At 38.0% G+C, this 13390-nt stretch overlaps 1 protein-coding gene across 2 annotated transcripts in view; it reads right to left on the bottom strand.

Moving 5' to 3' along the window:
• LOC117510598 (rab5 GDP/GTP exchange factor-like) overlaps window positions 1-13390 on the bottom strand; it is a 41936-nt gene that overhangs the window by 16776 nt on the left and 11770 nt on the right. Inside the window, exons 2-4 of one of the 2 annotated variants that reach the window (XM_034170384.1) lie at window positions 11055-11077; window positions 6073-6275; window positions 5203-5330 (exon numbers count right to left, since the gene is read on the bottom strand). In XM_034170384.1, the coding sequence (XP_034026275.1) occupies window positions 5203-5330; window positions 6073-6230 (286 nt within the window). In that variant the 5' untranslated portion in view covers window positions 6231-6275; window positions 11055-11077. Of the gene's footprint in view, window positions 1-5202; window positions 5331-6072; window positions 6276-11054; window positions 11243-13390 lie in introns of those variants that run through there. The other variant, XM_034170383.1, reaches the window with a different exon arrangement.

Raw genomic sequence — 13390 nt, 5'->3', positions numbered from 1 at the left:
AGAAAATAAACCATAGGGGCCCAAAACATGGAAAGTGGCATTTCACGGATTTTAATGGAACTGGCTGTGTGAACAGTACCTGGCTAGTGTAAAACTTCCCCAAAATATTTGGCCATAATATTAAGTGGTTGTCATGGAAACCATTGTGTTTTTTTTTTTAAACCAAATGCACCTCCAAGTCAGCAAGTTGATGTGACCAAAAATGGCATTTTTGAGTACATAGAAAAAGTCATAAAAAACACTTTTTAAACAATGTTTTAACACTTGTTTGTGAAGTAGCATAACTCTCCTTGGTGTTTTAAACATACTGTGTCTTTTGAACAGAAATTTGAGAAATTATGAATTAAAAAAAAAAAACAAGTCCTATGTGGAGCTATCAAATTAGTTAAAAACATGCTTCACTAAAAATTAAATTGTCGGCGATCGGACCTAATCTGTGACCTCATATTCAGTAGATATTGAGAAAAATAGTGTATCTTCCCATGCCTGTTAAAAAATTCAATTGCATCTGATGGAAAATGCACCAATGGGGGGCCGAAACCTGTGAATTTACTGCCATTTTCAGTGTGATATTTGTCGTTCAAACGGTTCAAGGAAACTTTAACCACTGTGTGTTTTGATGATCTTTTCTGGTGGTTGAACAACAACAGCATGTGCACAACTGTCAGATCAGCTCGAAGTGAAAATAGGACAGAGTAAGTATTTTTTTGTGGTTTTTTAATTGTTTCGATCAGTATTGTATTGGAAAGTTTCATAATTTTTTTTAATTTATATTTTGATTTTATTTTAATGACATATACATCAGATATAAATTACAAAAGAGGTGGTCACACACAAAACAAAAAAAAAAAGAAAAAGAAAGGGAAAAAACCCATCATTTTAAAAAATGTCTTATTGGCTCCCATTTACAATTATTTGACACAGAATCTTGCTTGTAATGTTCTTGGATAAATAGTAATAGGCTCTGCATACTGATTACCTATTGACAACATTTTGTGTTGTAAATATATTTTTTTATAATAAATAAAAGATTGATTAGTTCCAAGTGTTCTCCACTAATTTTTCCTAGCATTACATTGCATTTATTCATATATGGTCTTATATATGGTAAAACCTTTATACAAAATCTTTCCACAGGTCATTTACATGTATACAATCATAGAATAGATGTTCCATAGTTTCAATGTGGCTTCCACAGAAGTAGCATGTGTCTAACTGTTTTTTGCCATATTTCACTAGTATTTCATTAGTCACAATAGGTCTGTGCAAAAATTTATATTGGAAGGATCTCAGTTGGCTATTTTCAGTACAGGATCTCAACTTTGTAAAACATTGTTTCCAGTGATCTTCACTTACTACAATTTCTAGTTCCCTGGACCATTTATCAACTCTAGAATGGCTTGCATTTCTGGCATTAATTGTATTCCAATATACAATTCATAATTTATACACCAGGAGGAGATTAGTGCAAACAATGCTGCCCCCTCTGCTGTATACTGTTTGATGTAATCAACACTGGACCCTGTCGAGGCTGCTGACTGTGTGGCTGCAGGAGCAGAAGGTGGACTGCCATCACTTGTGGAGAGTGTTACCAACGCCCTACAGTAATGTTCACCCTGCCAGAGTCTACACGTTGCGCTCTGTTTTGATTGTACATTGTGTCATGGACCCTGTGTCCAGTTGTCAATCTTTGTGTGTATGATATATATTGTTGCAGCACCAGGTTTTTTTCCTTACCAAGTCTGTGTCACCTGGTGGTGGTGACTTGTCCTTGACTGTGTTATTGTGACCTACATTTGGTTGTAGTGACTTGCAAGTGTCCATTTGTCAATAGTTTGTAGTTACATGTGAGTTATCAGTTATCACTTGGTATTACTGACTTGTGTATGTTAATTTGAAACTTGTGGTTCTCACATTTTGGGAGATTGTTTCAAGAATTTCATTACTTCAGTTTCTTCAAAATTGGCTTTTGGGCGAAATATGGTTACATCTATAGGACACGTATCAGCATTGAAGTAAAACTGCAATAACGTTTTAGTGTGTTTTTATACTCTCCAGAGATTACTATTTACATCGGATATGATGGCAGGATGACTGGATTGTCCTCACATTCTAAGAGATTATATGAAGTTAACCATTTTCACAGTTTTTTGTCAAATTTCTTTTCCATGGTAATGAAATGAAATTTATATGACACACATGGGCATTGGAAGAAAATTGCTATAACTTTTTTTCAAATGTGTTATCATGGTCTACAGGGGTCACTCTATAAATTACATGATGACAAGATGATAGGTTGATCCTCACATTCTGAAAGATCACATTTGCTCAAATTTCCGTTTTAGCCAAATATGGTGAGATGTATATGACACATATTGGGATTGAAACAAAATTGCAATAACTTTTTAATATGCTATCATGGTCTACAGGGGTCACTCTATAAATGACATATGATGACAAAATGATAGGTTGATCCTCACGTTCTGGAAGATCATATCAAAATAGCCATTTACATTGTTTCTTCAAAATTTACCAATACTTGAATCTGGGCAAAGACTGAATTGTTCACAAATTTTCCCTTGGTCCGATGCCATTGGATTTTTCCCCATAAATGTGTAGCTCACGAATCTATCTTTCATATTTATGTTAGCGAAATGGCCTACCATGGTCCAAACAATGGCAGTCGCGCAAGGAAAATTGACAATATTTTGAATTTTTCAAACTTGTAAAATCTGAATAGAGGTCACGTTATAAAATGCAAATATTTTCTTTTCACTTTACGGGCATGTATGTATGTTGCACCTCATTTGAAAATATACAGCATGCACATTTCAGGGACGTGTACCATTCATGTATAGGTCTAGGAAATCTTTTTCTAATTTGCACATGAAAAGTGCTGAAAATGCAACCATCTGAGTGGCCACAATGGCTAATTAAGCCCCTTTTTCAGCATAGCTCATTTCCATGGCAACCAAATTAAATGTTTCAAAAATACTTTGGAAAATGCTATTTTTCACCTAAATAAGCATGTGTGAAGAGCTTTGTCAAATCCGCCAACCCCGACTTTCCACCCTACTGCTGATTTTCTCAGTCAGCTGCTCTTAAACTGTTGAAAAATTTGAACAAATGCTGCTGAAAACCTCAATTTGTCTGCATTTTGTTTTGCTGTCGTTCTTGGTGTTTTTTGTATCGTTTGCGTAGTTTTTGTAACGTTAGCGTTTAGTTTGACTTCGTTCAACCAGCCGAATGTTTTCACACAGCATATAAGCCGGTTTGTGAGGGGGTTGGACACGTGCTTCTGTTTGCAGCTGAGCGCCGTCCCAGCACCAAGTCCTGGAACGCAGAGATGCAGACACACACTGCTCCAGCAGTGGCTCCAGGTGCGTATCATTTAAAGTGTCGAGATCAGTGTTAGCTTCGGTTTTGTTTTGTTCCTCTTTCATCTCTTTTGCACTCTTGATTCGAAGGCTATTCGGTAATAAAGCTTGTTCACCCACCTTTTCTGAATGATTTGTGACTTTTTTTTTTTTACTTTTTTCCCCTTTGTTCAGGAATCATCGTATGCTGTGTGACCAGGCCTTTAGTCAGATTGCAAACCTCAGTCTGTATGGGATCTTAGAATGCAAACACCACGGAGGGCTAACGGGCTAATTAATGTTATTGGACAGGACAATGAGAAGTAGAGTAAACTGCTTCTTGATGCCACTGAACATGGACACTTCGGCTGCAGACGTAAATGTGGGCATATTTACCTCATTAAATGTAAATAAACTTATATATAGAGTTCGCCGCTTACCTTAGCTGAGCTGTCCTTCCCTGGTGCTGCTAATCCCTCTGTGTATACTAGCGCCGAGGGAGGACAGCTAGGCTGAAAAAACTCTATAATCTGCCGTTTTAAAAAATGTATTTACATTTATTGAGATAAAAATGAGCTGGACATTTTTTAATGACATTATCACCTGTTCAGTGGCAACCATAAGTGCTTTACTCCAAGTGTTTCTTATTATCATATCCAATAACATTAATTAACCAGTTAACCTGTGGTAGTGTGCTTGCATTATAAATCAATAATGAGCCAATCAAATTAATTTGTGTCCCAAGCAAAAAAAAAAAAAAAAAAAAAAAAAAATCACCCCCCACCCCAACATCTAAAAGTAGAGCCTAGACTGAAAGATGTCAAACTTCCCCTTTAACACCACATATAGTTTCGGTTTCAATCACTGCTGAAAAATACGGTGCTGTGGGAAGTAATGAAGGATATAAATAGAAATTACCTAATGTAACTCTGGTTCTGATATTAATCTTCTATCAGGCTTTTCTATGTGATATTAAAACAAGAAAACGTCTACAGCTTTGTTGAACTAATGTTCTTGTTGCTGTTTTTTAACACTCTATGTGGTCTGTTTCATCATCTACTGAAAAATAAAAAAATATAAATGGTGCCACATTTTGCCAAACTAACTGAGATGAACAGATGTTACCTGACTGATAATATTCTCAGCCTTCTATCACGCTCTTCTATAATGTTCAAGATTTTAATGAGCGAACACACCTGCAGAGACTCTGGTACATTAATTGCATTCTTGTTGGAGATGATTAACATTGTATATAGTACAGTTTCATCCTCTGCTGGGAAAAAAGGGTGCTGCCAGTGGAGAAGGGAACTAAAGTAGGATATAAATACAATTTCACTGAAGTATTCTGATTCTGATATAATCCTTCTATCAAGCTTTTCCCTGTGATGATAAAGATGATGTTGACAGAAAATTCCTGTGACACTGTGTAGCAGCAATGAGGGGAATACAAAGATCACACAGCCTGTCTGACTGGATTTTCTGAATATACCTGTTGCCCTTAGTATCCTGCTTTGGAGTACATATAAAACAAGGGCCATCAATCCTGTTCCTGGAGAGCACCTGCCCTGCATGTTTTCTAACCATTCCTGTTTCACTCCCAGGCAATTAACTCAGGTGTACTCAGAGAAAAAAAAGTGCTGGAAAACACGAGTTAAAAAAAAAAAAAAAAAATCAGGTGTGACTTGAGTAGGTAGACATGGAAAACAAGCAGCAGGACAGGTGCTTCCCGGGAACAGGCTTGATTGATGACCCCTGATGTAAAGTATGAAGAGGGTACTCCAAGGACATTTCTTTTTTTTTTTCCCCAGTTACAAGTGCTTTAGTGGTTTGGAGTTGATACAGTTACCTTCACGTTTTGGAGGTGAAGGACTACCCCAGAAAAGTCTCCTCATTGTGTATATTCGGCGGCCTTTCTCCATATTTTTCTTCTCCTCAAATTTAGAGAAGGTGACAGGAGTTCCATCTTTGCTTGATCTGCAAAAAACCCCAACATTAAACATTCAAACATAAACTTAGTTCCCTGTCAACAAGATTATCCAAAAACTACTAGTTGAGTTTTCTGAGACGGTGGTGTATACAGGCCAAGAAAAAAAACAAAAAAACAAAACAAAAAAAAACACACATTGCATCATGGACCAGATCCAGATCAATAGGCGAATCCAGGAATTGTTTTGCCCACTTCCTTTAACTTTGCAGAAATTGGGCAATTTTTTTTCTTCCTTATTTGTCATTTTCATTAATTCCTTAATACATATTTCATGGACATTTAGGGAAAAATGTTGCCATATTAATCGTGATAATACCTATGAATGCAGAGAATTTAGTGGAGATCCATAGAAAAGTCTGGATCTTAATTTTTGTAATTTAACACTGAACTGTAACACCTTCAGCTTGAAACAATTCTCACAGAAGAGTGGTCGGGTGGGCTTTGTGGAGTTCTGCTGCAAGGCCAAAATTAATTCTACATTAATTTACTTGTTGTCTCTCCATAGATAGCAGGTGGTATTAAGATTAATTCCATTAAATAATACATTATGTGGTTTAAGTTTGAATAATATAAGTCCCAAATATCTTTTCTGTCAGCCACTGCTGTCTTCCTGCTTTTTGGCTTCAACACCTGAAAAGCTGCAATGCTTTTGAGGTGTTGTGGCAATACACGTCAAGATGATAATATATAATATGAAAATTAAAATGCACTTGCAAGTTGCTCATTTACCTTGTATTATGTCTTTGCTCTCCTGATGGACGTGTTCTCTCTCTCCAGCATTTGGAGCAGAACCCTTGCCATGCAGGGTTTCCATAATATCCACAGCTGTTCTTGCACAGCAGCTCTTCCTGAGAAACCCTGATTCCTCTTTGTTTATCTGTCCACATTGTACAGTTCTCTCTTGTTATTTTTTCTGTATACGTATTTACTTCCTGTTGAGCAAAATACATTTCAGCCATTAATAAGAAATATGAAGATTTTCAAAATTATACGTGTAGCTGCTGGAATTACGGTAAATTATGAGCAGAACTGGGGAGGGGTGATGGCAGAAATGGGTCAACTGTCACTTTCAACATTCCCATACTAAACACTGTAATGCTGTAATGTGACGATCCCAGAATGCGGCTATCCACTTTTAAGGTTTATTCATTTCTAAGCCATTACACAAAGTCAATAGTCACCTCTTAGATGATAACACGTCCCAAACAAATACCATATCATTCCTGTTAACATTTTATGAATTACTCTAGTATCAGCAAGGTTCTACAACTTCTTTTGAGATTGCAAAATAACCACAAGCAATACAACATGTTTGTGCGTTGAGGTCAACTCAATAGCATAACTAATAGCAGGCCCAGTAAAAATCCAGCAAAACCTTACATAATCTTAACCCTTAGCCAGGTTTCATAGCAGCGATGTTGACTTTAAGTAGCAATATTATAATTATAGAAACGGAATTGAGGTTTAATGACCGAAGTAAAATTTGTGAGTTGTTTTTGAAAATGTGTTCCTGCTTTCAATGTGAGGTTGTATGTAATAGTTTGGGCATCCCTGATGATTTCCATGATTTTCCTTTATAAATCATTGGTTGTTGGGATCAGAAATTTCAATTAAATATATCATTTAGCAGACAAAGTGATATTTGAGAAGTGAAATGAAGTTTATAAGATTTACAGAAAGTGTGCAATAATTCTTTAAAAAAAATTAGGCAGGTGCATAAATTTGGGCACCCCAACAGAAAAAAAATACATCAATATTTAGTAGATCCTCCTTTTGCAGAAATAACAGCCTCTAAATGCTTCCTATAGCTTCCAATGAGAGTCTGTATTCTGGTTGAAGGTATTTTGGACCATAGTTCTTTACAAAACATCTCAGGTTTGTTGGTTTCCAAGCATGGACAGCCCGCTTAAAATCACACCACTGATTTTCAATAATATTCAGGTCTGGGGACTGAGATGGCAATTTCAGAACACTGTACTTGTTCCTCTGCCTGAATGCCTTAGTAGATTTTGAACAGTATTTAGGGTGGTTGTCTTGTTGAAAGATCCAGCTCCGGCGCAACTTCAACTTTGACACTGATTCATGAACTGATATTGACTGGAATCCATGTGACCCCCAACTTGAACAAGATTCCTAGTACCTGTACTGGCCACACAGCCCCACAGCATGATGGAACCACTTCCAAATTTTACTGTAGGTAGCAAGTGTTTTTCTTGGGATGCTGTGTTCTTTTTCAGCCATGCATACCGCCCCTTGTTATGTCCAAATAACTCACTTTTAGTTTCATCAGTCCACAGCACATTATTCCAAAATGAAGCTGGCTTGTCCAAATGTGCTTTAGCATACCTCAAGCGACTCCATTTGTGGCGTGTATGCAGAAGAGGCTTCCTCTGCATTACAGCATCATACAGCATCTCTTTCTGCAAAGTGCGTTGTATAGTTGAACGATGCACAGAGACACTATCTGCAGCAAGATCATGTTGTAGGTCTTTGGAGCAGGTCTGTGGATTAACTATCACTGTTCTCACCATCTTTCGCTTCAGCTTATCTGAGATTTTCTTGGCCTGCCACTTCGGGTCTTAACTAGTACTGTGCCTGTGGTTTGCCATTTCCTCACTATGTTCCTCACAGTGGAAACTGACAGCTGAAATCTCTGCGATAGCTTTTTGTATCCTTCCCCTAAACCATGATGTTGAACAATCTTTGTTTTCAGGTCATTTGAGAGTTGTTTAGAGGCTCCCATGTTGCCACTCATTAGAAGAGATGCAAAGAGGGGAAAAATTTGGCCACCTTAAATACTCTTTCTCATGACTGGATTCACCTGTGTAAGGAGGTCAAGCGTCAATGAGCTTACCAAAACAATTTTGTGTTCCAATAATTAGTGCTAAATGTATTCAAATCAATAAAATCACAATGGTGCCCAAATTTATGCACCAGCCCAATTTTTTAAATAATTACTGCACACTTTCTGTAAATACTACAAACTTCATTTCACTTCTCAAATATCAGTGTGTTCGTGTGCTATATGATATATTTAACTGAAATTTCTGATCCAGAAAACCAATGATTTATAAAGAAAAATCATGAAAATTTTCAGGGGTGCCTAAACCTTTGCATACAACTGTATCTTCCTGAAAAATGTGGGCTTGCTACAGCACCCCTTATGTAAATATTTTAACTATTAAACTCAGATTTTTAACAGAATACATTTTGAATTTTGTAGGAATGTAGTCCAGCAAGCCAGTCCATTGCCAAGTTACTTCCTAGGCATGGCTGGTACCCCTTTACAGGTGGGTACACTGAGACAAGGCAGATCACGTGTCTTGTTCAAGGACACAAACAAATAGGCTGTCTTTTTGACCCGATACCAACAAAACTGGTTAAGGACCTGTGGCCTACTTAGTGTAGCGGATAACTGGAAAAAATCTGTTAAATGGTGATGCAAGCAACAAATTTGGCACAAATACACCTTAGATATTACCCTTTTGAAAAGGCAGGGTGTCAACTTGAATTTTCAATAGGCAGTCAGTTAGGGGTCAATTGAAGAATTACACAGGGGTCAAAATGAAAAGATGCTCCAATAATATGGAAAGTATACCACTTTATTTGTCTGATCACAGAGATTCCAAAAAGGTATTAGTTTGGACTATCTGTGACTGAATGTTATGGAGTTATGGGGTTAAAACAACAAAATTGGTGACAAAGGTCAATTTCAGTTTGTACAGGGGACAAAAGTTAAAGTTGCTGTAATTTTGGAAAACATTAATGCAAATTATATGTTGAGTTAATAGGGTTTTAAAAAGGGATCATTTGCATCATGTGTCATGCCTAGTTATGTTACGAGGTAACTGAACAAAAATATGAATGCAACACTTGTTTTTGCTCACTGAACTCAAAGATCTAAAACACTTCCTATATACAAAAAGACCAATTTCTTTCAAATACTATGTACAATCTGTTATTGAGCACTTCTTTGCTGAGATAATCCGTCCCACCACGCAGGTGTGGCATATCAAGATGCTGATTAGACAGCATGATTTTGCACAGGTACGCTTTAGGCTGGTCACAATAAAAGAAAAATGTAGTCAGTTTACATTGGGTAATTTGAACTAATAAGCCATTTGTGATAATCGACTCCAACATCCTGACATATTCTGGAATGATACAGCCTAACAACTTGACTTTTTTTAAATAAAGTTATTTTGGAAAATAATCAAATTAAACAAAATATCCAGAAGTTTAAATCATGCATATATCCTGCCTGTAAAACAAGATCACACATTATGAGTGTACTAGGCATGTGGAGATTAATCAATATAATATCTAGAAACAAACGTGCGCGAGCCGAGGGCATCAATTCATTCAGTGTGCATCGATTAATTTGACGGTTGAATCGTGTTGCATCGCTCGCTGCCTACTTGCCTCAATTTTTTTCCGATGCACACTGAATGCACCGTGGACGGAAGCCAGAAAGCTTAACGATTTTCTTATTGGTCCTTCAGTTTGGGACACCGAAGCGGCCGTTGTTTTTGAGGGTGTGTATTGGGAAATGATCATTTCTCTACATTGATTGCAGACTGTGGCGGGGCAGCTTGAAGCAACGAAGCAGCGCTTCAACTCACTGTTCGCTGGTTCTCTGCTTCGCTACCAGTGGCAGGTCCACAATTTCTTCATTAACCCCTCTCAAAGCCATTTTAAGATGTCAATCGTGAGTTGCTTTGTGTGGATTAAAGTCACGAACTCTTGTCCTATTGCGGGCAAGAAATGTCCCACGTTCCACACCGGAGTTTTATGCAATTGTTCTCTGACGTGAGCACCAGCCGGTGCATATACTGAAGTTCTCCATCAGATAACGGAAACAATAATAATAACAATAATATCCTCTGTTTTGTGGGACTAAGTGCACAGCTCCAAAGAGCTGTGCAGATTTCCCCCCCACCGCCCCAAATGAGATGTCCTCTGTTCTTTATGAAACATTAATCTTGATGTGCAGCCAGCTGGCTGAAGAGCTCAGCTCAGAGGCTATGGGGCTACATTTGTGTCATTTATATCTGAAAGGAAATGCTTTTGACAAAAAACTACAGATTTTGTTTTCTATTTCTGTCCAGAGATCAAGGATCCATCATGTACATCAAGGATCCAGTGATCACGTACAGATTTTATTGATTTTTATTTATGTCCAGAAATCAAGGATCCGGTGACCAATTTCATATTTATTTACTTTAAGACTCAATAAAATGCTGTTGGCATAGAAAACCTGTAAAGCCTACCTTTAGTACATAGAAAACTTCACAAGAATTATTATGAGAATCGATAAAGAATCGATAATGGCATCGATAGATAAAATCTTATCAATACCCATCATTAATCGTATTGCATTGTGAGGAATTGAATTACCATCAAATACATATCAAATCGCATAGAATCAGGAACAAGGGTGAATCATATGGCATCGTATATATCGCTGGTAGCGTATCGATATGCGTATCGAATAGTTGTCAGTGATGAGATTCACATGCCGAGACTGTACGTGTTACATTTGGCTGCTGTCAGCTGAGTTAGCTAAACAGCTAATGACAGCTGACGTAAGTTAACCTATTTCGGTTTAAGTAGCAAAGTCATTCATATCGGAGTATCGGAGTTTAGTATCGCAGCTTTAATGAATGACAAATAAGTCGTCATGCTCACGGTTTATGAAAAAGTTAACATACCTGTCAGTTGGTGAAAATTTTCACTTTGTTGGGTGACAGATTCATCATCAACGGCGGTACGAACAACCCTGCGAACAATATATGAAAGAGAGTTTTCGAAAAAGAAATTAAATAACTCTGTAAAACATTTTAATGGCAACGTAACGAACGTAATAAGAGGTGCGAAATCACAGACTATGATTTCCGGTTCAAGTTGTTTTCGGGTTTTCCCAACCCGGAAACAACATGAACCGGAAATCTTTTTTTCTACCAGAGAGAAATTTCTACACTTGTTTCTTAAAAAAAAACAAAAAAAAAAAACAAAACGATTAAAGTTAAATCCCCAGAGGTGATGTCTTCATTTGTTTTCACTGATTAAAAGTGCAAACAGCATTAAGTATAACAGATGAAAGGGAGAAACACAACACGTCAAGATATTTTACAATCAGTCATTTTACCGCCATTGCTACTTTATTCATGTATGTGTGAGAAATGTCATATTTTTAAATAAGAGCTTACAATTACATTTTAAACACCAATATGTTCATGTAAAATGCTTTTATTTTGAAGTCAACGGCATTTGTGGTAACTAGGCAACAAGACATGGAAGATCATTTTTTTCCCAAGGCCAAAATATGGCATTGCGAAGACTTGGCATCAGTTTGTCCGTCTGTCTGTGCTCAGCATAAGTCCAGTCATATAGACTCCAGGACCTGACGGTGTCTCCCTCACGTCTGAGAGCATATGTGCTGATCAGCTGGCATATACCGGACCGGGATTTTGAACAGATCTCTGGAACTGTGCAAGGTTATCTCCTGCTTCAAATACTCCGCTATTATCCCAGTCCCAAAGAAACACAACAGGACTAAATGACTACAGGCCCGTCGCCCTGACATCTGTAGTTATGAAGTCTTTTTAACGGCTGGTGTTGAGCCACCCGAAGGACATCATAGGACCCCTGCTGGACCTCCTGCAGTTTGCATACCAGGCAAACAGGTCAGTTGAGGACACAGTCAATATATGATTGCGTTACAGCCTGCAGCACCTGGACTCTGCAGAGACATACGTGAGGATCCTGTTTGTGAACTTCACCTTGGCATTCAACACCATCATCCCAGACAATCTCCACAAAAAACACTCTCCAACCTCTTTGTGCCAGCTCCCATCTGTCAGTGGATCTCAGCTTCCTGAGGGACAGGACGCAGCAGGTGAGGCTGGGGAGCATCCAGCACACGGACAATTAGCACGGGTGCCCCTCAGGGCTGTGTACTCTCCCCACTGCTCTTCTCCCTCCACACCAGGGGTATTGAACTCACTCCAGAAGCTGTTTGGTTTTCTTTCCAACCACCCACTCCATCAGGTGATTTCACTGATTAACTGAATGCATCTGCTCAAAGTGATGTTAATCAGTGAAATCTGTGGTTCTTTCCACAGGCCATCACACTAATGAACAATTTAACCTGCCATAAAACTCACTAATTCATCTACCTCATGTAAAACTACAACCCCAGTTCCAATGAAGCTGGGACGTTGTGTGAAATAAAAATAAAAACAGAATACAATGATTTGCAAATCCTTCTCAACCTATATTCAATTGAATACACCACAAAGACAAGATATTTAATGTTCAAACTGATACACTTTTTTGTTTTTGTGCAAATATTTGCTCATTTTGAAATGGATGTCTGCAACACATTTCAAAAAAGCTGGGACAGGGGCAACAAAAGACTGGGAAAGTTGATGAATGCTCAAAGAACACCTGTTTGGAACATTCCACAGGTGAACAGGTTAATGAGAATCAGGTGAGTGTCATGATTGGGTATAAAAGGAGCATCCCCAAAAGTCGTTCACAAGCAAAGATGGGGCAAGGATCACCTCTTTGTGAACAACTGCATGAAAAACTAGTCCAACAGTTTAAGAACAATGTTTCTCAGTGTTCAATTGCAAGGAATTTAGGGATTCCATCATCGACAGTCCATAATATAATCAGAAGATTCAGAGAATCTGGAGAACTTTCTACATGTGAGCGGCAAGGCCGAAAACCAACACTGAATGCCTGTGACCTTCGATCCCTCAGGTGACACTGCATTAAAAATGCGTGGGCCCAGGAACACTTCAGAAAACCATTGTCATTTAACACAGTTCGTCGCTACATCTACAAAGTGCAAGTTAAAACTCTACCATGCAAAGCAAAAGCCATACATCAACAACATCTAGAAACACTGCTGCCTTCTCTGGGCCCAAGTTCATTTGAAATGGACAGACGCAAAGTGGAAAAGTGTGCTGTGGTCTGATGAGTCCACATTTCAAATTGTTTTTTGAAATCATGGTCGTCGTGTCCTCCAGACAAAAGAGGA

The sequence above is a fragment of the Thalassophryne amazonica genome, chromosome 5 (assembly GCF_902500255.1).
Source record: "Thalassophryne amazonica chromosome 5, fThaAma1.1, whole genome shotgun sequence".
Classification (NCBI taxonomy): Eukaryota; Metazoa; Chordata; class Actinopteri; order Batrachoidiformes; family Batrachoididae; genus Thalassophryne; species Thalassophryne amazonica.
The sequence above is the reverse complement of the archived record's forward strand: the minus strand, read 5'-3'. Positions and strand labels throughout refer to the sequence as shown.